Source organism: Homalodisca vitripennis, chromosome 4 (assembly GCF_021130785.1).
Source record: "Homalodisca vitripennis isolate AUS2020 chromosome 4, UT_GWSS_2.1, whole genome shotgun sequence".
In the NCBI taxonomy this organism is placed as follows: domain Eukaryota; kingdom Metazoa; phylum Arthropoda; class Insecta; order Hemiptera; family Cicadellidae; genus Homalodisca; species Homalodisca vitripennis.
Genome location: NC_060210.1, coordinates 6,674,171 through 6,696,091, shown reverse-complemented (window position 1 = coordinate 6,696,091; position 21,921 = coordinate 6,674,171). Strand labels below are relative to the sequence as shown.

The 21,921-nt window shown below is 33.0% G+C and overlaps 1 protein-coding gene across 1 annotated transcript; it reads right to left on the bottom strand.

Annotated features, from left to right (window-relative positions):
* Positions 1–1,983: 1,983 nt before the first annotated feature.
* On the bottom strand, positions 1,984–21,518 carry LOC124358860 (homeobox protein zampogna-like). Its single transcript, XM_046811093.1, has 4 exons — positions 21,335–21,518; positions 5,922–6,081; positions 4,954–5,154; positions 1,984–4,153 (listed from the first exon to the last, which is right to left on the bottom strand). The coding sequence occupies exons 1-4, from the start codon at positions 21,516–21,518 to the stop codon at positions 3,964–3,966; spliced, it is 735 nt and encodes a 244-aa protein (XP_046667049.1). The 3' UTR covers positions 1,984–3,963.
* Positions 21,519–21,921: the final 403 nt, after the last annotated feature.

The window sequence follows — 21,921 nt, the reverse complement described above, 5'->3', positions numbered from 1 at the left end:
CTCGGTTATAAGAATCGCAGACTTTAAAATTGAATACTATACAAATATTTTGTAGAAACAGATATTCCACAAGAGTTCATTTTGGAGTCTATAACATTTATTATTTTTGTAAATGATTCATCTACGTTATTAATAAAGATGGTGCGTCTACTTATATGTACCCTGACGATTTTGCGTTTCCTTAATAATAATTCAAATTTAATTAATAACTTTAAATGAGTGTAATTCGATGATATTTAAAATTAGACCACGGCCCATGTACAAGCTATTAATCTGAAAAAAGTAAAAAAAAAAACTGAAAATACTGATTCTAGCAGTAATAGTTGTCAAACTGTGGAAATGTTAATTATTAATGCGGTATTATTCAAAGGGCTTTAAAATAGATTGCTCATTTGAAAATGTATTGAATGTTTGGGGCGTACGTACCAATGCATTATTAGTTCACGCTTTTATTAATTGTTGTATGTGTATTATTACCAAATAAGTTTTAATCGTGTTTTGGATATATTTCCAAAATGCTAATTAAAGTAATTTTAGCTTTATAAATTTTATAATCTTTAGTTTAAAACCTTGCAGCTTACTGCAGGACTAGTGAAACAGCTAAACAATATCAATAAAACATACACAATAAACAACGATAAACAAAATAAATTTCGAATTTGTCTTATCTTGCTTGTCTATATTCAATGACAAATTACTTTTGGTATTTCTAATTATACATTGTTGGTTCTGGCCAGGCCCGTAGTCAGACTGGGTTTCGGACAATTGTACCGGGGCCCGTGCCTTAGGGAGCCCGAACCGGGCCCTTCCATATGTCCTTTTAAACGGACAGTGTCGACAGACGATGTAACTCAATCTAATTACGTTAACGCCATTATAGGCTAAATTTGTAATATCGTTCATTACAATTTCGAAAAAACTGTCACTATTACTTTTAAAATAATAATCTTACTTTTGATTTAGAAATCTCGGTCGTGTTTATTTACATCATGCATTAAAGCGGAACAGTCAATAATAGTTCCTGCGATCAAACAACAAATAACTTAACACTGGCAATTGGTCTGACCCGATGAATCATAACTGGAATGTCGCTACAAAGGCGAATTATCCTCAACTGAGAATAAAAATAAATTTAAAAAGCACGCCATTTAAAGATGTTTCTCATAATCATGAATATCTAACATTCAATATTATACATTTTTAGAGTTATCTAAATTAATTAACAAAACAAATCTTAAAATAGTCTGACCAGTAAGATTGTTCACACTTGATTTCAGCAACATATATTGAATCCTACGATCCACGAATAACTTTTCCGGCCCGCCAAAGCTGTATACGGCCCTGGTTCAGACTATTCAGGAGCAACAAAGTCTCTTTTCTCAGAAAGATTCCATCAGAACTATAAAAACTAATTTTTTAATTTTTGTATTTCGACTATTTTGTACGGTTCTTAAAATTGGTGGAGTATTCTATGTTGGTTTTGAACTATTCTAAATTTTAAACAGATTCTTAACTTTAACTTAACTTATAATGAATAATAATTTATGGTGAATTTGTAACAGTGCAAGTGAAACCGAATTGTCTTTTGGAATTTTTAATGATACAAAGAAAAACAGTCTGGTGAATCCAATAACATTGATCATATTTTACTTCAGATTCAATTTATAATCAGACTCTCTTATAATCAGATGTTTTTGAAACACCTTAAATACACTGATATTCTGTAGAAAAGCCCATAAACAAATTACTAACACTTAAAGATTGTTAGTTCTTTTATAATGAAGCTATTTTTATACGACGGATCAACACATATGATCTTTATTCTGCTATTTTCACTGTCAGACAACTACAAATGAGAAAAACAAAGAACATTAGATTAATTAGAATTCTTAAATTGGCTCAAATAACACATTCAAGGCATTGAAAATAAACACAAAATCTATAAAACAACAATTTATTTTCATTTCTTACACGAGTTGTAATTCCACTTAAAACATTTAGTGCTTGCTGTATTATTGATTTGTATTAACATTAATTATGACTAGATAATAGGCAGTTTCCCTTATGACAATGGTTGAAAGTTTACAGTCTATTTTGTACATGTGTCTGTGATACACCAAACATACTGCTACTAAAATATACAGTAATTATAATTTAAGGATGCTTAATTAAGTTTGCTATCAACTATTAACTCGTTTCTTTTACTGAGTTATACCGTTGGTAATTTGAAAAGGCAAAAACTGTTAAAATGTGGCACAGGACAACACTGTTATCTCTAAAATTTTAAACATTTTCAGTTGTTAAATATACCACTGCAACAGAGTATCGAAGGACCCAACATAACGTAACAAAGTTAGAGCACATACGGACAGTGTGGACTCCCCTTCTTCGTTTTTACCCTAAAATTAATAGAGTTTTTCCATTAACCAAGGGAAACCTGTATACCAATTGATCAATTGACCATTATACTCAAATAAAATAAGGTTCCTTTCTGGACCAAAAGGAACCTATATACCAAGTTCCAAGTCTGTACAACCTTTCTATCAGGAGTATCGCTCAGACATACAGACAGACAGATGGAATTTTCTTTAATTTTTAAATTTAAAATCAATATGGTTCCTTTCTGGACCAAAAGGAACCTATATACCAACTTTCAAGTCCCTAGAACCTTTCTATCAAGAGTATCGCAAAGACGTTCAGATAAACAGATGGACTTTCATGTAACCTTTAGACTCAAAATAAATAGGGTTCCTTTTTGGATCTAGAGGAACCTACATACCAAGTTTTAAGTCTCTAGAACCTTTCTATCAAGAGTATCGCAAAGACGTTCAGATAAACAGATGGACTTTCATGTAAACTTTAGACTCAAAATAAATAGGGTTCCTTTTTGGATCTAGAGGAACCTACATACCAAGTTTTAAGTCTCTAGAACCTTTCTATCAAGAGTATCGCAAAGACGTTCAGATAAACAGATGGACTTTCATGTAAACTTTAGACTCAAAATAAATAGGGTTCCTTTTTGGATCTAGAGGAACCTACATACCAAGTTTTAAGTCTCTAGAACCTTTCTATCAAGAGTATCGCAAAGACGTTCAGATAAACAGATGGACTTTCATGTAACCTTTAGACTCAAAATAAATAGGGTTCCTTTTTGGATCTAGAGGAACCTACATACCAAGTTTTAAGTCTCTGGAACCTTTCTATCAAGAGTATCGCAAAGACTTTCAGACAAACAGATGGACTTTCATGTAACCTTTAGACTCAAAATAAATAGGGTTCCTTTTTGGATCTAGAGGAACCTACATACCAAGTTTCAAGTCTCTGGAACCTTTCTATCAAGAGTATCGCACAGACGGACAGACATACAGATGGCCTTTCATGTGATCTTTAAACTCGAAATCAATAGAGTTCCTTTTTGGACTAAGAGGACATACAAACCAAGTCTCAAGCCTCTACAACCATTTATTATAATTTTATTTTTGAAGGAGAAGCTTTAAGCCTTATTCTACCCGTTCTCGTGGGTCATTGGCTGTGCGAGGATCTTTACAAAGTGAACAAGGGGAGAGTCGTCACAGTATAAAAAAAGTATTTCACTGGCGGACATGCCTTTGACATTTTGATACGAAAGTCAATTGGGTTCTTCTTTGGACCGAGTGGAATCTATGAATCAAGTTTTAAGTCTCTAGGACTTTTATGTGAAGAATGGTTGCACTTACGATTGGACAAAATAACGATTTCAATAAGTCCCTAAAACAGAAAAAATATCTATAAAAAATTTATAAAGACTAAAATTAAACTATCTTCAACTTTTAAAGGTTTGTTATTATTGCAGTTGAGTTATTTTGTGCTCTGAATCGCACCAAATACATTGATCTCCAGTACTGTTGCGTAGAAGTGCCAGCACATGTGCGTAAGTTTAACAGACAAAAAAGTGAATCAGTGGATTCTAAGTTCAGGACTTCTCTAGTCCAGGTGACTGTGGCTGTGACTGGAGGTGGAAGGGATGTCGTCGACGACGTTGAGGGGGCAGTCGCTGTCTTCATCGTCGGCGTCGCCATCTCCTGGAGCAGGAGCTGCTCCCAGAAAGGGATAGTAGTAGTACGCCGGGAACGGGATCTGAAGAGTTTGCGCTCCAGGGAACATGGTTCCAGTTCTGGGGAACAGAAGACAATATTAAGTTATGATGGGATATGGAAAGTTTAATTCATGTAACTAACCCTTTAAAAACTACGCTAATTGAGTACAACATTTATCATTAACTACTTAAATTCTTAAACTCATTCTGGTCTTTTAAGTTGGTACGATTGATTTTCAGTTTGGAAAATATTTTGTATGCTAAATCCATTACAGCTCCTAAAGATGTCTTTCCTGAATTCAACATAAACATACATTTCCAAACTCAAAATCGATCATGTCACTTATTGCAACATTATTCAAGTCACTAAAGCAATCATTGATAACTGAAGTACAGAACTAATCATCATATTATTATCTTTTGTCGGCACTGATATTTAACAACTTCTACGTTAAATTCAAGTACCCCTGAAATCCTTAGACTTGCAAATCAAACTAAAACTTAATCAAATCTGTACTCCCCCAAATCCCCAAACACATTCTAAATTATTTAATCCCCTGAAATGTTAAATCAATTTAAATCCTGTGAAATTCACTGAATGGCAAATCGAATTCCAACACAACCCCGTCCAGTGAAATTCCAAGACATTTAGTCAAAGTCAAAACTAACTCAATAAATATTTTACCCCTTCGAGGGTCAAATGAAATCACATGAAATTCCATTACTCAATTCAATCAACAAATCGAATGGTATTGTAAGAATAAAGGAATGTAAAATCTCATACAATCCCCTAAAATCGATGGAAAAACTGAATGATCATCGATCCCTAACTCCTCTATTATGTGGCTTATTAACGAGTGTATATTTCTCTGAATTACCTGAGGGCTGACACTGGGCGATCATCGCGTACCAGAACCTTGACTGCCACCCTCTTGCCAGGGCTGTCAGCCAGCAGCTGCCTTCGCTTGGTCTTGTAGCGACGGTTCTGGAACCAGATCTTGACCTGGGTTTCCGTGAGTCTGAGAGCGTGGGCTAGATCAGCGCGTTCCGGTCCAGACAAATACCGCTGCTGGTTGAACCTGCAATAAAAGTGGTAATCCTATGGTTTTAGAAACAGAGCAAAATATTAAAATAATGGACTGCTTTGAAGTAAAATTTATCATGAATGATCTGGGTTAAGCATGCTCAACCACTGTTTCTAAACTCGGTAGTCTAGCGATAACTTCTTTGTTCACTATAGCAAAGGACTGAATAAATTATGCAAATCGACAAGAGCACTTAATCCTTACACTTAAATATACGATCCTTCAAGGATGTAATGTTGTAACGCCATAAACCCCTCATACATGCATATTTTGTTGTGATCCTTCAGGACACAAGGTTATAACGCCATAGACTGCTCAGTCAGGCAGATTCTGTATAGTACTTGAGGGATGCAGTGTTATACGTCACATACTTCTCAGTCAGGGAGATAAAGTAATGAACCTTGACTGATGCAAAGGTGGAATCATGACAGAATGGACTTTTCAGTCACTTGACCTTTTATGTGATCGACTTTAAGAGATGCAGTATAGTAACATCATATACTGCTCAGTCATGCAGATTAAGTAATAAATCTTGATTGAAGCAAGGGTATGACTCAATGGACTTCTCAGTCACTTGACCTTTTATGTAATTTATTGTCTTGAGGGATGCAATATAATAACGACATAAACTTCTGAGTTAGGCAGATTTTGTAACATTCTAGAAGGATATAAAGTTATAACGCTATAGACGACCCAGTCAGGCAAATCTTGTAATGTGTTATATGAACAGGGTTGTATCCAGAGAGTGTGGAATGACTAACCTACGCTCCAGCTCGTACACCTGGGAGTGGGAGAATGCAGCTCTGGAGCGCTTCTTGCGGCAGGACTCCCCAGACAGTGGTTTGGCCGCGAAGGACGGCCTCAAGTAGATCAACCCCGGGGACGTCTCCCGTAGTACTGCACGATGGAGAACATCCTCTCCTTCAACATGAATACAAACATTGTTATTATTCCTACATAACTTACAGACTGAAATAGAATAATGAGACTGTGAACAGATCCTCGCACGCCATTCAACCACATTAATATCTCTTTGAAATTAGCTGGAAAATACAACTACATATGCAAAGTTGGAATAAAATTAATAGTCTATAATCGTCATTTAGAATGACAATATAGAGATAATTAAAGGAAAACTATTATTTATTTTAACAGACAATTTATTGACAACTTAAAGTTAACGGGAATTTATATAAAATTGACGATGCGTCTGGACTCTCCCACCCCTGTCATCCGCTAGCGATATTCGGTAACTAAAGGGGTTTCTTTGATGAAGGAGGAGGACTCCTTTAAGCGACAAGCCGTAACTATAAAAATTTGCAAAGATATACAGTCAATTTCTGATACATAACGGATAAATATTTATGAAGAAGGTATAGTGCTTCTTGCGTTTTAGTTTGAAACTACTTAAATTATTCGGAAAAGCTCGAATGGATAAGTCAGCATTTTCAGACAACATTGATTTTTCACTTTCGTCACTAGTTATTCTACGAGATACATTCTTAAATTTTAAGATAGCAAACTATCTCAGATGACAGGCCTATTGTAAACATATTGTTCTCGTTAAGTTTTAAAGCCACAATTGGTGCATAAGATTGTGAAAATAATAAAAATTATGCATCAACGAATATAAGTTTGATGTAAATATTAATAGTTTCGATTTTGTGTGAATTTATTAAGTTCTGTGCACGGTTTAAAAATGTTTGAAAATATAGATTAAAATGACAATTATATTATTTTATTACAACCAAGATAAGAAAAAACAATAAGATTGCAGAGTTATCATTGATGTAGGTTCCTTCGTAGTATCGGTATTTTTAAAGTGAGAACTTAAATCTAACTGATTTTTACACAAACTCAACTTTGGCGTGGAACGTCCACACCTGAAATAACTTTAATTTTATGGGGCAATTTCAGAGTTCACAACAAAGCAATTAAAGTCCGCAAGCTCTTAAGCCAATTAAGCCTTTCTAGACATCAACATCTGGACGTGTGTTTGTTTTCCCGTTTCACTTAGCCGGACGCGAAAACAAACGGGAACGAACCGTGGCTATCAACACAGCAGACAGACAGACAGACAGACGTCTCGGCCATCTGAACAAACTATTGTCAGCTGACATGTGACAATCAGAGGAACATCGAGCCGGAAGTCGCTGGTTCGAGCCATTAGTCGGATAAACTGGACCATTAATTGGTGTGCTCTCTTGTCCAGGTTGTTGATCCTGAGTACAGTTTATAAATATCCTCAACATTACTCTATATTTTCTTCTATTCGTATATTGAGGGCACAGCCTCAATAAAGTTCTACCATCACTCTAATGATTCAACATGAAATCCACGGGAAACTCCGTTTGCACAAACCACACCTAAAATGTGAGCCATGTATATTTCATATCAAAACAACATTGGTAAAATCTATATAAAACAAGAATCATAACTTTCTTTTGGATATGGTTGGAAATGTCAACACATTTTTAGACACATTGTTTCTTTCATTTAAAAAATTACACTTTGAAGATTTTATTATGGACATTTTTAGGTAATTATTTCTCAACTCGTTCCACTTCCGTTTACTGAATAATTGTAACCATCCAAAGAAATCAGAAATTAATATTATCACCCAGGAATAAGGGAATCACTTTCAGGAATCACTTTTAAGAATCTGTGAATTACAGCTTGAACTATATGCTTTATATATAACACATACTGCGTGTCAAAGTTAATGACTAACTTTGAGTTTTTTTTTAATTAAGTGAGGATTATTAATCGTATAAATAACTTAGTTATGGCAGGAAGAGCTGAATCCATATGAATGTTGAATTTAGCTCCAGTTCACCTTCCTTTTATTGCAGCGTCTAGTATCTGACACTGTCTCAGACTTGACTCCTGCAATCCGGAGTCATTATGATCAGAGAGTGTCAGATACCAGACGCTGCAACAAAATGAAGGTACACTGGAGTTAAATTCAACATTCATATGGAATTAACTCTTCCCGCCATAACTACTTTGTGTGGATAGAACTCAGTTGTTCTACCCTGCTTAGAGATCGTGTCTATCACATCGTAGTGCACTCAATTGTGTACCTGAGGAGACAATGAGAATGTCTATGTTACACTACATCATGTCGTCCAGGTGTCTCTGATGACAAAAGACGTAACGAGTTCATTTTGACCTTCTTCGTCGCCGATGGGTATTAGGATCTCTTCAGACGAACTTGATTCCAGATTTCAGGAGTCAAAGACAGAACAGCGTTATATCCAGACGCTGCTCTAAGAGGAATGTAAATATAAGCTTAACCCAACATACGTAAATTTTATTTTTGGGTTCCCTCCATAATAAAAGCCATGAAAAGTAATTTCACGAATTTTGATTATTCTTCTTTTTTGGATTTATGTGTCGTCAAAACTCGTACAGAATTCTGCTAGGTTTAAACAATAGTATCTTTTATAAAACAAAATTTAAATCAAGATCATGATGTACTTTCAGATAAATGTTGTATCTTCACAGTAAACAAAGATACTAATATTTTAATTTTCAAAATAGCAAAAGATTTTACGCGTTACAGTTCTGTACACCATACCGTATCACCCAAGCGAACGATCAAACACTTGTATTGATTGTTGTCAACTTGAGGGACAGTTTGGGTAATACACCGGAAGTTGCGTTCAATCCATTAGTTGGCGCCTTGTACCGTTTCCGCTAATGGTTGGGGATGATGATCCATCCATCCATACGGCTAAGTAATGCCGGTAAGAGAAGCCTGGTACGGGTGGTGGAGCGGCATACTGGTTTATAACATACTGTTCTCCAGGTTTTGGAATTGAAATATCTATCGATTGAAATCAAACAGCTCATCTGTTGACCGATATGTGATTGCAGTAACTAACAGAATGTTCGAAACAACAAAATTAAATAAATTTGTTATTTGAAGGTTTTTTTATTTCATAATGCAGTATTAAAATAGTAGTTCTTAAAGGCTTATACATGTTTAAGTGTAACGGTTGTTAAAGAAGTAAACACTTTGAAATTGCAGTAATTACTAATCATTTACATAATCGCCATGAAAAGCTATTTGGTAATTCTTATTTCTTACATTTATTTTACAACTTTTTTATAGTGTAGACCATCCATGGATGTGTACTATTTGAATTCATGTATATATCGATACCCATGAGAAAAAACACCTTGAGCAAGAATAGAAACACAAAATTGGATTACATTATTAAGATTGGGTTCATTCTTCAACATCCCTACATAATTATTATTTGCAGTCACTTTTGAATAGGAGTGATTAGGAAATTAAATAAAATATAGATTTTGTCTTTTTGCGTAAACTGAATCCACCCTTTAGGCCTAATTTTACGATAGACTCAAAGGGGATTTTATGAGAATCTTTTGACATGGATGGAATACAAGGTAGTACTTGAGGTTCTATGATATGGTTACGGGAAAAAACTCTACCTCCTCTCTCTTCCTGGTTTACTCTAAAGAATGCCTCATTACCTTCAAAATACCCATTCCTATCTGGAGACGAACGTCTTCCAGTTTCATACGCGTCGTAGAAATCTTTGAATTACTTTCAATCTTAACTGATCACTTAACAGAATCTATTCAATTAGAAAAAGGGCACATTCTGGCTTCTTTATTTAAACGAAAGTATCTCTGGGTGATAGTTAAAAACAAAGGTGTTGGGTGTTCCAGAGCATCGCAAAGCGTACTGATTTGAAAGGAATTCGTTTCTCTTTCACCTTGTTGTCACCTTTCAAGTTGTTGTTACACCAGCGAACTTCCAGTGTTTGCGGGCTAAAACAAAAGTCTATGTTCGAAAAAAGGAAAGACAAAATGTTGATAAGACCAAGCCAAAAGATGACGAAAGGGTTTTCATGTCCACATATGCTTCTTTAACGATACAGAATTGCCACTGATGATGGTGGTGGCGGTTTAACATCATGATGCTATATGTGACTTATTTAATACGGCTGTATATGGACCTGTTTGGACTGTGATGAAGAAATAGTTTTCAACATTGAAGAAGCCCACAGATTGTTGAGTGAAATTCTTGATTTTGGGGAGTTACATATTGCAAAACTACAAAAGTACCGATCGCAATCGATAAAGAATCGGCGAGCGGAATCACTTGGCACGGGATTTGGCCCTTTCAGAGGACGAAGTTCTTGATAACTCTGCGTCTTGGCTTATTGAGAATATCACGAAAAGGGTAACACAAGATATCCAAGTGACCTTCAGCAGGAGGTATAAAGTTACCAGGTAATTCGTTCATCAGCTTCCAAATGCTGACTTAACATGCCCATCAACATTTCACTTGCAGATAACTACAGTTAGGGTATTGCTTGGATCGTGATCCGAAAGGTTATAAAGACTGTATAACCTTCTCCCCCTACCAATCCGCCTCCAGTGATTCGTGACACTGATAGGCTTACTCACATTTACGTAACGTCAGGGTGTTCCAGAAGCATCTTTCAGTAAGTATAGCTACTTTACCTTTCTGAAAAGTTCTAAAGTAATTTATGGAGTTTTTAGATCGTACTTAGATCAACTTTTAATCGGGTATAATTTAAAGTTTAAAATGTATTAAAAAAACAAAACAAAACAAAATAAAACAAAATGATACTCTTGGTTAGAGGACAGTTATTAGTTTTATCAAATTTAGGAGCCACTACAAATCTACAGGAGCTCAGGCGATGCAGAAAAGAAACGCTCAGAGTTCTGATGAGCCCATGCTTTGCGGCCCTTAAGTTTTAAGACCGCAGAACCGTTTGCCCGCCTTAGCCCACACTTATGTCTAGACATTCTAAAATTAAAAACGTGTAAAAGCCTCATGTAGAGATAGATTCTAAAAAGATCAAACAAAGGCAAAAACTTCTGTTGTCAACAATTTGACATTCAAAGTGAGGTGAGATGGTCAGATCGGTGCCTGATTGGTGTTCCAATGTTCCTTTTCCAAACAATTCTGTAAACCTTTGTCAAACTTTAGGTAAGGCCTCATTAGTTATATAACTGCTTTAGCTAAGTCTGAACATTTTCACACCATATCTTCTGTGGCGTTTGATTTTCAAATATTAACGGAATATTACCCGCCTTAAAAAGCGACTACAGATTCATCAATACAAATCTCATCTTTCAATGAAAGACACATTTTAAATTTCTCAATCAAAATTGTGATCAAATGAGATATTTCACTAAGCTTTACTGCACTGTTTCATTGTCCGAGTGAAAACTCCTCGCAAAAAGCTAAAAAAATATTTCTTGACATTATTTCAGGAATGCGGCAGGCATACATGTCATCCTGGCGAAAGAAAATAGGATACTGTTGCACACCTTTAATGATTAACATGCCTATAAAGCAATCGGGAATAAATACTAAAGCCTATTTTTAAACATTGTTGGGCATATTGAATTGTTTCTGTTACTAGTAAAGACAACACTTTTCATCCAAAAATAGCTAAAGAATCAATAGGCGAACACATACATTAATGACATTTCATACGCATTACATACGATACTCGCTACAAGTTGGTACTACAGTCCTAAATAAAATTAAAAAAAATTAAAAACAGAACTTCGCTGATGCGTTTCAATGATCTAGTCTTAACTGGTTTAACAACACGTGAAGGATGGTTACTATCGTTAGATGGCGAAGAAGTTTATGAAATTATTGTTCATTGATATTGCTGAACTACTAAGCGCTCCTCACATTTTATTGTTGTTTGGTCTGTCCTTCACTCTGATCGCCAAGGTCAGTACTTGCAAGGAACTACGGCTAACAAAACTAGATTTATATCCTCTTGTAGCCTATATAATTATCAATGTGACTTATTGTTAGCTTTAGTGGCACCGTTGTTATTGCCATCTAGTCCGGTTAAAAATAAATTCTATAACTTTTTTTATTAAATCTCTAAAAATACAAAACAACCAACCATTTTTTTATTTATAAATATAACATTTGTTTCCATTATAAATATTGAGTTTCAATAATCTTACGACCGGAGCCCACGCACAAAGGCTAGGCTCTTTCCATTTATATTACTAATTTTTACAATTTTAGTGGAATTAAATAGAATTGCTATAAAGTCAATTATAGTTCATATATAATTCGAAATAATTAACTATGTATAAGTACCGTATTGTTACGCTCTGATACATAGGTTTCGGGCATTGTTTCATTTTATATAACAATGCATATCATCAGTAATATTTGGATTATAGGGATAAAGATAAAAATTTCAGTCTATAGGCTTTCATGATTGGCTGATGTGTTTTGAAAATCCAAAGTACAGCAAGTGCTTTGTTATTTATGAAAATATAGCATTCGTTTCTTGTGCAATAATATATTTCTTGGGTGTACTTGAAAATATCTTATGCTTTGTGGAAGTACATGGACCTTGTTGATTAAATTCAATATTCCTCGCTATCAATAAACTGTCCATGTTCACTCACAACAAAATCCGGATCAGCGGAAATCAGTTATTACGAAATAATCATTAGGGCAGAGTACGATAAGCGGACCCGGTTTTTATATCACTTATTACAATCATCGATGTTTTATGAATTGAGTAACAGAACTAAAACGTATATAAAATACTAAATCATAGTCTCATGTTTCAAACTAATATAATTAAACAATTATGTCATAAATAATAAAAACCATAACCATTAATCAAACGAAATTTTAAGACAGGTGATAGGAAAAATTCCATGTAAATAATAAATAATTTACAAACATCTTGAAACCAATAATGATACGGTAAATAATCTTTTAGTGTTATTTTGTATAATTGTTTTAATTTAACCATCTTTTTTATATAAAAGAAGTTACTTATAGAACAAATTGTGTTTAGAATATGAAAATCTGTGTATAGTTGGTTTAGATGACTTAGTTATTGTTCGAATTAACTACTATTGATTATATCAATGAGTATAGTCAATGAATATCGTTTGATAATATCAATAAAAAACCGGGCCCGCTTATCGTACTCTACCAATTAATGTCAACAAATTGTCACTTTTGTAACCATATTACTCACCTTTACCGCTTCTACTAAAATTTCCCTGGCTAAAACATTTACAAGCCAAAATGACATATGATTGTTAAATGACATCAGATTGGTACTCACGGCAGCCAACCTGTAAATAAACCTCGGTCTGAGATCGCTCTCCAAGCGAAGAGGTTGTCCCCGTGGGGCGAACGCAAATGCTCCCACGATGACTCGAGATCTGGTGTGTATTTAGTCTGGTTTACCGGACACAATTAGACTTGTACAAAGTGAAAATTAAATTTTGAGGATTTAATAAAAAATTGCTTTTTATATTTGTTCAAGAACGCAACATATTTTATCATTAAAGGAAGTCGGATGTGTAGGTACCTTATTTAAAACCACAAAAATTGAACACATGATTTTAAAAATATAGTGTTGAAAAAGGCGCATTTTGGTATTGTTACCTTCTTGGATTGTAAAACTTGTTCTAACAATAAAAAAATTAAGATTTATTTGGACATATTAAAATCACGCAATGTTATTTAATTAACGATAAAAATGCTATGTTACGTATTAAAATCCCTAATAAAACCTAAATTTGTACGAAAACTTCTATTTGAGAAAAAGCAATTTTGCTTTGTTAGATCAAATGTCTAATACTGTGGTTTTTAATGTCAGTAAAAGTACTTATGATGCTATCGGAATTGGGTAAATTTGATATCTTTTTGGGATTCTGAAAATTTGAAAATAATAAATACCTCATATTTGTTTTAAGTAAATTTTCGTCCAATTTTCTCTCTTTGCGAAAATTATTGAACAGAACATGCGAAATACCAATTATACTAACGACTGATATTTGTCCGTAGTGGACTGAAAGTAAGGCAAGTGTAGTCAACCACTCATTCCCCATTTTGTTCCTTAAAACGTTCTTGATTATTTTCAATGTTGAGAACGATATTTTAGCATAGCATGTCATTAATACCGAGTTATTTAATTAATAATAATCGTTAGCTAAAAAAACATTGAAAAAATTGAAAATTTGTCAGAATCTTTTACAATAACATCCCGGTAGGGTTAATTGTTAGTTCAGGATTTCTAAATATACATGCATTACTAAATCAGCCATTACCAGAGGATACTGCAATTTTATCAAATGGCATTGTATAAAGATGAAAAAAATACTAGAACCTTTTATGGCTACGTATACAGTTAAATTAAATCCTTAAAAAGAAAACAAATTTAGTTGTATTTTTAATTTAACTTATATAAATGTATTTCTGAAATACACTATATTTCAATCATTTTATTATTTCACACAGGCAAGACCAGTACAAATCGATATCATACTGTTATTGTCATTAAATATTAAAATATATATGCATATAGCTATATTATATCTCACTGGTATTACAGCACTAGTGTGATAACCAGTCCGTAAGCTAAGATTTTCGTAACGCTATGATCAGCCGATTATCATATTGTCATACCCAGAGAGAGCAGCTTTGGAATTGGAGGTTATAGAATATTAATATGCGAATAAAATATGTCAGCAGTTGATCAATTCCGTTCACGGATCGACTAATAACTATATGAAGTTATTTAAAATTTCTAAACAAAATAAAAATACTCGATTTATATCATAATGATATACTTTGTAAATATCTTATATGAGCGTATCAGTGGAAACAACATCACCTTTGCTTGGATGCAGCTTTGCATGAGCCTATTCCTATTTTCTTCTTTTGAGCTGAATATTTTAATAGCCACCCGTTACGCCTCGATGGTTTTGAATGTCAAAGTCGGACATTGATGAAGGCTAAGGCGGCAAAAAGATTTAGGATTTACAAAGTTTGGCTACCCACAATCTTAGAATCAATCTCTGCACTATCTATAGATTTCTGATAACATGTTATTGAAACCAGTGAACTCAGGGGACCATGTCTATTTCAAGAGCATCTTTTGCTTTTGAACCCTTCTACGACCTTCTTGGGCCCTCTGTTTCTGACCAAACCAGTCTTTTAACTGACCTTGTTACTAATTTGTGTGATACTATTAAAGAACTGTATGACTCAGGATTTCTAATATCTCTTGTATTCTTAGGTTCTCGGAGCTTTACGCAGAGATTACAACCACATCGAATTGTGCGTCTTCTTGTTTTAAGAACATGTTCAATTTTTCTCACAATACTTTTTTCGTCAACAAAACTATATTAACATCTAATTTCAAACCTGTGGTTGTTCGTCACTGTAAGAATGGAATTTGTTTTAAAGAAATGACAGTGCTTACTGAAATTAACGATTGCTTGTAATTATATTTTATTCCTTGGGAATTTTTAACGCCCTGTATAAGGTTTATCTTTCAACATAAATATAATAGTCATCGTGTAGCTACATTAAATTAATAGGAATATCCAGTAAACAGTATCTTCAGTCACATATATAATACCTAATATCCGAAAGGTATTTGGTATAAACCTTTAAACGAGGGAGCCTGATCGTAAAAATTGACCTGATACCAGGTTAGATTGCTAACTGCTCTTCTGCCTAGCTGTATCTGTATATATCAAGGACCTTATCCCATAAGTATGAACAGCTACCTCTGCCTGAGGTATATTACATATTTTGATATCACTGTAGAGAGTTTTTTTTTATTTTTTGCGTTGTATGAATGGTCAGTGAGATAGTTTTAACAAAAAAAGATTTGTATTACTTCCACAAAATTTAAATTCAAAAGCAATTTCATTGGTTAAGCTATCGTCGAAAAATATAAACAGAAAAAATGAGTGTAAAGAGAAAAATATGATAGAGCAGTGAAAATGCAATTTAAAACTAATTGTAAGGACGAAAATTATTAAGTTATAAAAGTATTTGCGTGGGAAAATATGGTTTACAATTTATAATTTTTGACTGGATTTCTTCTATTCTCAAAAGTAGGAAAATGTCCCTGAACTTTACGGAAGGTTGAGAAATATATACAAACTAGCAGTTACCCGCGGCTTCGCACGCAATTTTCTGTTGAAAAAACTGGACTATATATCTATGTAATATTTTTCTATGACATAATAAACAGTCTAGAGATAATCGATAGTCACTCAAAGCTATTCCAATCTCCTGACCCAATTTAGATTTAAGTTTAAAGAACAGAGGTTTGGGATCCTTAAGTCGTGAAGTGAAACAGTTTTTATAAGATTAGCATTTCCCCTCCCACATTCCATGATAATTTATTGAAGTTATTCGATGGCTTCAGTAACAATAAGAGTTAGCCTTTTTATCACAATGACGAAAGTGTATCGTACAACTAAAAAGTTGCTGCGGTCATATGAGTCTGTTCTGGTCGTTTAAATTCACCCCAGATGTTTTGGCATAATTAGTCGCCCGCCATTATCTTTTTATTTTACATTAGCAATATAAACAGATGTTTCAGAAAGTTTGTCGAATTATAGCTGTCAACAGCTGTTTAGTGCCAGTTTAATTTGAATTGTGAAACGTTATTATTAGGCTACGTTTCTTTCTTATCATAACATTCGAATGTAAACAAACTAATCAATTTGAATTCGACTTTATTTGGTGAAATTATTGTGTTATGTGTGGTAAAAAGCACTCTAAATGTTAATTCAGACCAAAGGTATACCTGTTCCAAATTTCAGCACAATCCGTATAGCAGTTTCAGCGTGATACGAGGACAAACCTCAAAACATCCAAATATCCAAACATTCAAACTTTCGCATTTATAATATTAGTGGGATTTTAAAACCGTCATAAAAAATTGTTAACCATATTTTTCTACGTATTTACTTTTATAAATTGTTAGTTTTTAGTCCTTACAATTCGGCTAAAATTTTATTTTGACTGCTTTATAATTACATTATTGTTCAGGATTGTAATTAAAAATACTCAATTAGCCTAAATGAAGTTTTACAAAATCTGTAATGCATTTTACAAAAATATTTTACAAGTATTGTTTCTAATCTATCTCCAACTTTTCAATGTTATGCAACACTTATAAACACAATTTCTTTCTTATTTTTCTTCAGGGAACATTAAAAAGTTAGTAAGCACTACGATCGTTTTACAATAGCTAAGTGGGATATTTTCTCTTGAAATTCTGTTATGCTGCCGGATTCCACTAAACATTTAATGGGTAAGTGTTGTAATCAAGTGATACCTGTATTTTATGATTAGACGGTAATAAGGAAATATCCTCAGCACTTATAACTTAACTCGGTTAAGATTTATAATTGAAATGTAATTGTAAAAATACATAGAAGAATTGAATAGAAACGAATTAAGATGGATGAAAAAATAATCATATTTTAATATCAATTATATATACTTACCCAAAAAATAACTGTCAAACTATGAGTATTATTTCTATGAGTATTATCCGTAAGTTCTGTTTTCTTCAATTATGCAGAATAACCACCTCTACAGATCAAATATAAAACATTTAATTTTGGTTAAGTGACTTTCATAGAAATCTAGCGAATGCATTTTACTCAAAGTTTATTACGCCCTCGAAACTATTAATTTTTATCCAATATTATTTAACATTTTCCCCAATTAGGGTCCTCAGAAACAGAAATTTAGAACAGTGTATGTAAATCCAGCAATTTTATTCACAAACTGCCGTGTGAAATTTGTCCTCAAGATTACATTAAAACAGCGATACAGGTCTTATAGTTAAATCTAACCTTATTTCGGCTCAAGGAAGAAATCATATAACTGTTTTTCCTAAAAATGTATTAACCAAACTAAAAATTCAAATGAGCTTAAAATTAATTATTTATAAGTGGCACATTAGAGTGTTCTACAAACTATATATCTTAGGGGTACAAGGTATGGGTAATCATATTTAATTACAATTAATATTTTGTATTTTGAAATAGAATAATTATTTTTTGCTCTACTGAAATATTACATTAAATATAGGTTTCCATATAAAATATGAAACTATTTAAACATTCTATGTAAGTTATTATCAATGTTAATTAACGTGAGATTGTGTCAGTGTTTTTATATTTTATGTGAATATTTACACGTTTTTTCCTTCTTTCTCTTAAAAAAATCGTTTCAAACAAAACGTAACTTATAGTTTTGTTACGCATGTGTTGTCCTTTTCACCTTTACTGGACATATGTATATTACATGCGTATGTGTATGTATGTATGGGTTAATGCAACGTAATATGGGCTTGAAAACACCGTAACTTCTTTAATTTCTAATTATGTCATGCATAACATTAAAAAGAGATGCCAGTCAAATTATATAGGCGGCTTTTCGCATTCACGTTAAAACTTTACTGAAGCTTTTCCACGAAATATAGCCTAGACCTGTCAGCAGCGTTACAAATATAATACACATACAAAATTCTTTCATTGTATTTTCAAGATAGGAATAGGAATTGAAAAGGAATAATAACTTACATTACCGTTATTTTTCACTGCAGAGAATTTTCATTTTGATATTTTAGACTTATCAGTTAGTTTACAACTAAAATGTGTATACAAGTTTTTTGCTAACGCGTAAGGATTCCAAATGATTACTGTTCAAGTTTTTGAAATATATGATGTCATTAAAGCTAGGCAAATAAATATATTTATAAAATTATTGTCTAACATTGGTTACAAACTAACCAAGCCAAGACATTTTAAACCACTGTTTATAGGTTTTATGCTAGTAGTAGCTTAGTATCATTAATTATTATATACACATGCAAACTTATAAGGTACAACATAGAATGCCGTACCCTTCATGTTTGTTCTTAACATTATTAATCTTTAGAACTAAAAATACGTTTCCATTCGGTATTTTGAGACTGGAGCCAAGTATGAAATCTATATTTCTTTGAACTGCGGTGGAAGGGATATTTTTTATTTGAAGTTTAGCGCAAACATGATGTGGTAACTTAGTTTGTATTTCCTTTTTTACTTTTTTGGTCCGTCAAGGATAGGCATGGTGCTAAAAGTTTAATATCGACCTTCTTTATTCTGAAAGAAACAGCATTGATGCTAAGGTAAATCTTTTTTGAAAGCAAGCCTAATTTCTTTCATGCACCCCTTTTATATTAATTTTAAACTAAAAATATGCACAAAATTATTAATTACAAATAGGATAAAACTAATACGAAATTGATAAAGAAGTGGAGATAACTAATAAGAATTTAGACGCCAACTGTTCATATTTTTGGATAAAAGGGGCAAAATTAATTATTTAATTTAAGTTTATACTGAACATATAATTTTCTTTTTCATACTTTTTATAAAGTGTAAAAAAAAACATGTTCTAACAAATTCTATAAAACGGATGACAATACAATGAATTATTTGGATCCAAAACATTCATATAGGCTAATTAGCGTATAGTAGTCATTTCTCCTACATTAATAAATAGACTAATTATACAAAGCGATTAATTTTAACTAACCAAATTCTAAAATTGTCTTCCAGTTCACATTCTAGTACTCGTACAATGAAAAACTATAAGAAATTAAAATTTGCAATTTTTAAAGTTATTAGTTTTTTTGCTCATTTTATCCGATAGTCGTTAAGTTGGAATGTTATTTATAAAATTATGTTTTCTAAAGAAATTGACCATTGGCCAAATAATTGGCAAATTTACAGTTTTAAGTTCTTTGACCAACCAATTTTTTCATTTTTTAAATAAGTATAACCTATAAACTTTAAACTAATCAAACCCGATATACTTGAAAAGATGTAAAATTGTATAACTAAATTGCTTTCACCAAAAGCATGGAATTAAGATTATTGTTACTGGAGTGATGATATAATTTCCTATAGTTAAATAGTGACGTTAGGTAACTTAAAGTGAATATACACGGTGAATATTCTTTTTTAACACAAATCTGAATACGTTTTTTCTCGTCAAATGATTTTTTCAACATATCGCATCTTTTGTCAACGTAGCCAATTTTGTTCAATAGCATGACTAATTCGTCTGACTAATAATGTATAAACGTGGACATTTGAAATGAGAGGAACAAATTTTAGCTGCAAGATCTTCGTGTATTTGTTACTTTCGTCAATGTACTGCCTGCTCTAAAACAATTTCTTCAAGATCCAGATCAGATACTACAACAAATTTTGTTTTCGAAATTCAAACATTGAAAATATATGTTTTGAGCAGTTGTTGAATTGCAATTTTCCATAAATCTATTACCAATTACAGTATGCGAATATTTTGCCAAACAGAGTCATAGATAAATTAAATGTACCGTAGTTATTTTCATGATACGTTTCTCCTTGATCTATAAATGCGAATATAGTATAACAATAAAAATGCGTTACAAAAGGATGTAGGTTTTGTATCACACATGCAAAAAACCTATACAGCGCACATCTTAATCTATTTATTGGAGTAAAATCATATTAATATTATAAATGCGGAGGGAGTTTTGTAAATAACAGCGTATGGATGTTTGAATATTTGTATGTTTGTGTGTTTAGATGTTTAGACTAATACTCAAACAGAAAAATACAAACTGATTTAGACGACATTTGGATTTATTATTGCTAGTATATCAGAATAATATGTAGACATAATTTTATCCCAGAATAATGATCATTATAAAACACTTATTCCTGAAATCTGTAGTTGCGTGAACAAAATACCATGAGTTGTAGTGTGCCATACACCGTTATCTGACATCTACAAATTTCACTAAAAAGTCTACGAACTTCAATTTTATTATTATAGCACATTGACCTAAAGTATTTCTAATGTTGATAAAATCATTGGAGCCATTTTATATCATAGAATGTTGCAGAGAAATTCTATTTTTACTTCATAGTACCTATAAAAGCTGTTTCACTCTTCGTATTTAGTGCCTCAAAATACTGCTCTTAAAACATGAATACCAATTCGAAAATGGATCAGGAGATTGGAATTTCTTCCAGTAACTTAGACTATCAATTATCATAGAAAGGTTTGAGATGTCATTTAAAAAGGATATTTAAAAAACCTTAATATCCCACCATGAAATTGCGTGCAGAGACGGGTGAACTTTTATTATTTAATATTAAACACTAATCTTATGGAATACACATTATTCTAACTGCATTTTTATGAAAAGTATCTTTAATAACAACTTATATTGACCGGACTGTTAATATAACTGCGGTTATCTTTAAATAATAAAACACTTTAATCATAAATAGCCACCTTGGTAAGGCATTCCTTCTGACTTCCTTGTCATGTCCAGGGCTTGATCCTCCTGGGCTCTGATGGTTGCTGTTGTCCTACCCTTCAGGATGTCCGAGATCGAGAATGGGGTTAGAGACAAATTTGGCCTCTTTTGAGGGCTTCCATGATCTCGGTGGTCCATAGAGTCTTCAGTTTTATACATGATCGCCGATGGAAAATAGAGAAATGTCACATCATCCTTGCAGCAATTGCATAACGTTCACTTTTCAAGTGCGACTGTTTCTTAATTACACTAAAGCACAAATTTGTCCATCAAATTGTCTGGAAGAGCACTTCTTTATGTAGGCTATTTAATTATTTGGCACCAAAAACAAACGTACTAGTAAAAATCGAAATCGTTGTCTAAAAATCACTTAATGTCAGTTGGTGAATATTCCTAATCACTGGATCACCAAAATAACGATAACACGGTATCGCGTAAATCAGCGTCTAGCAACGCACGCGAGTTTTAGGTTAGGTGCACCAGATGACCGGCTAACAAGCACTAAATGGATCAGCTGTTGAAGTGACAGCTACGACCACTCTGTTAGAGAGGTGGCCAATCA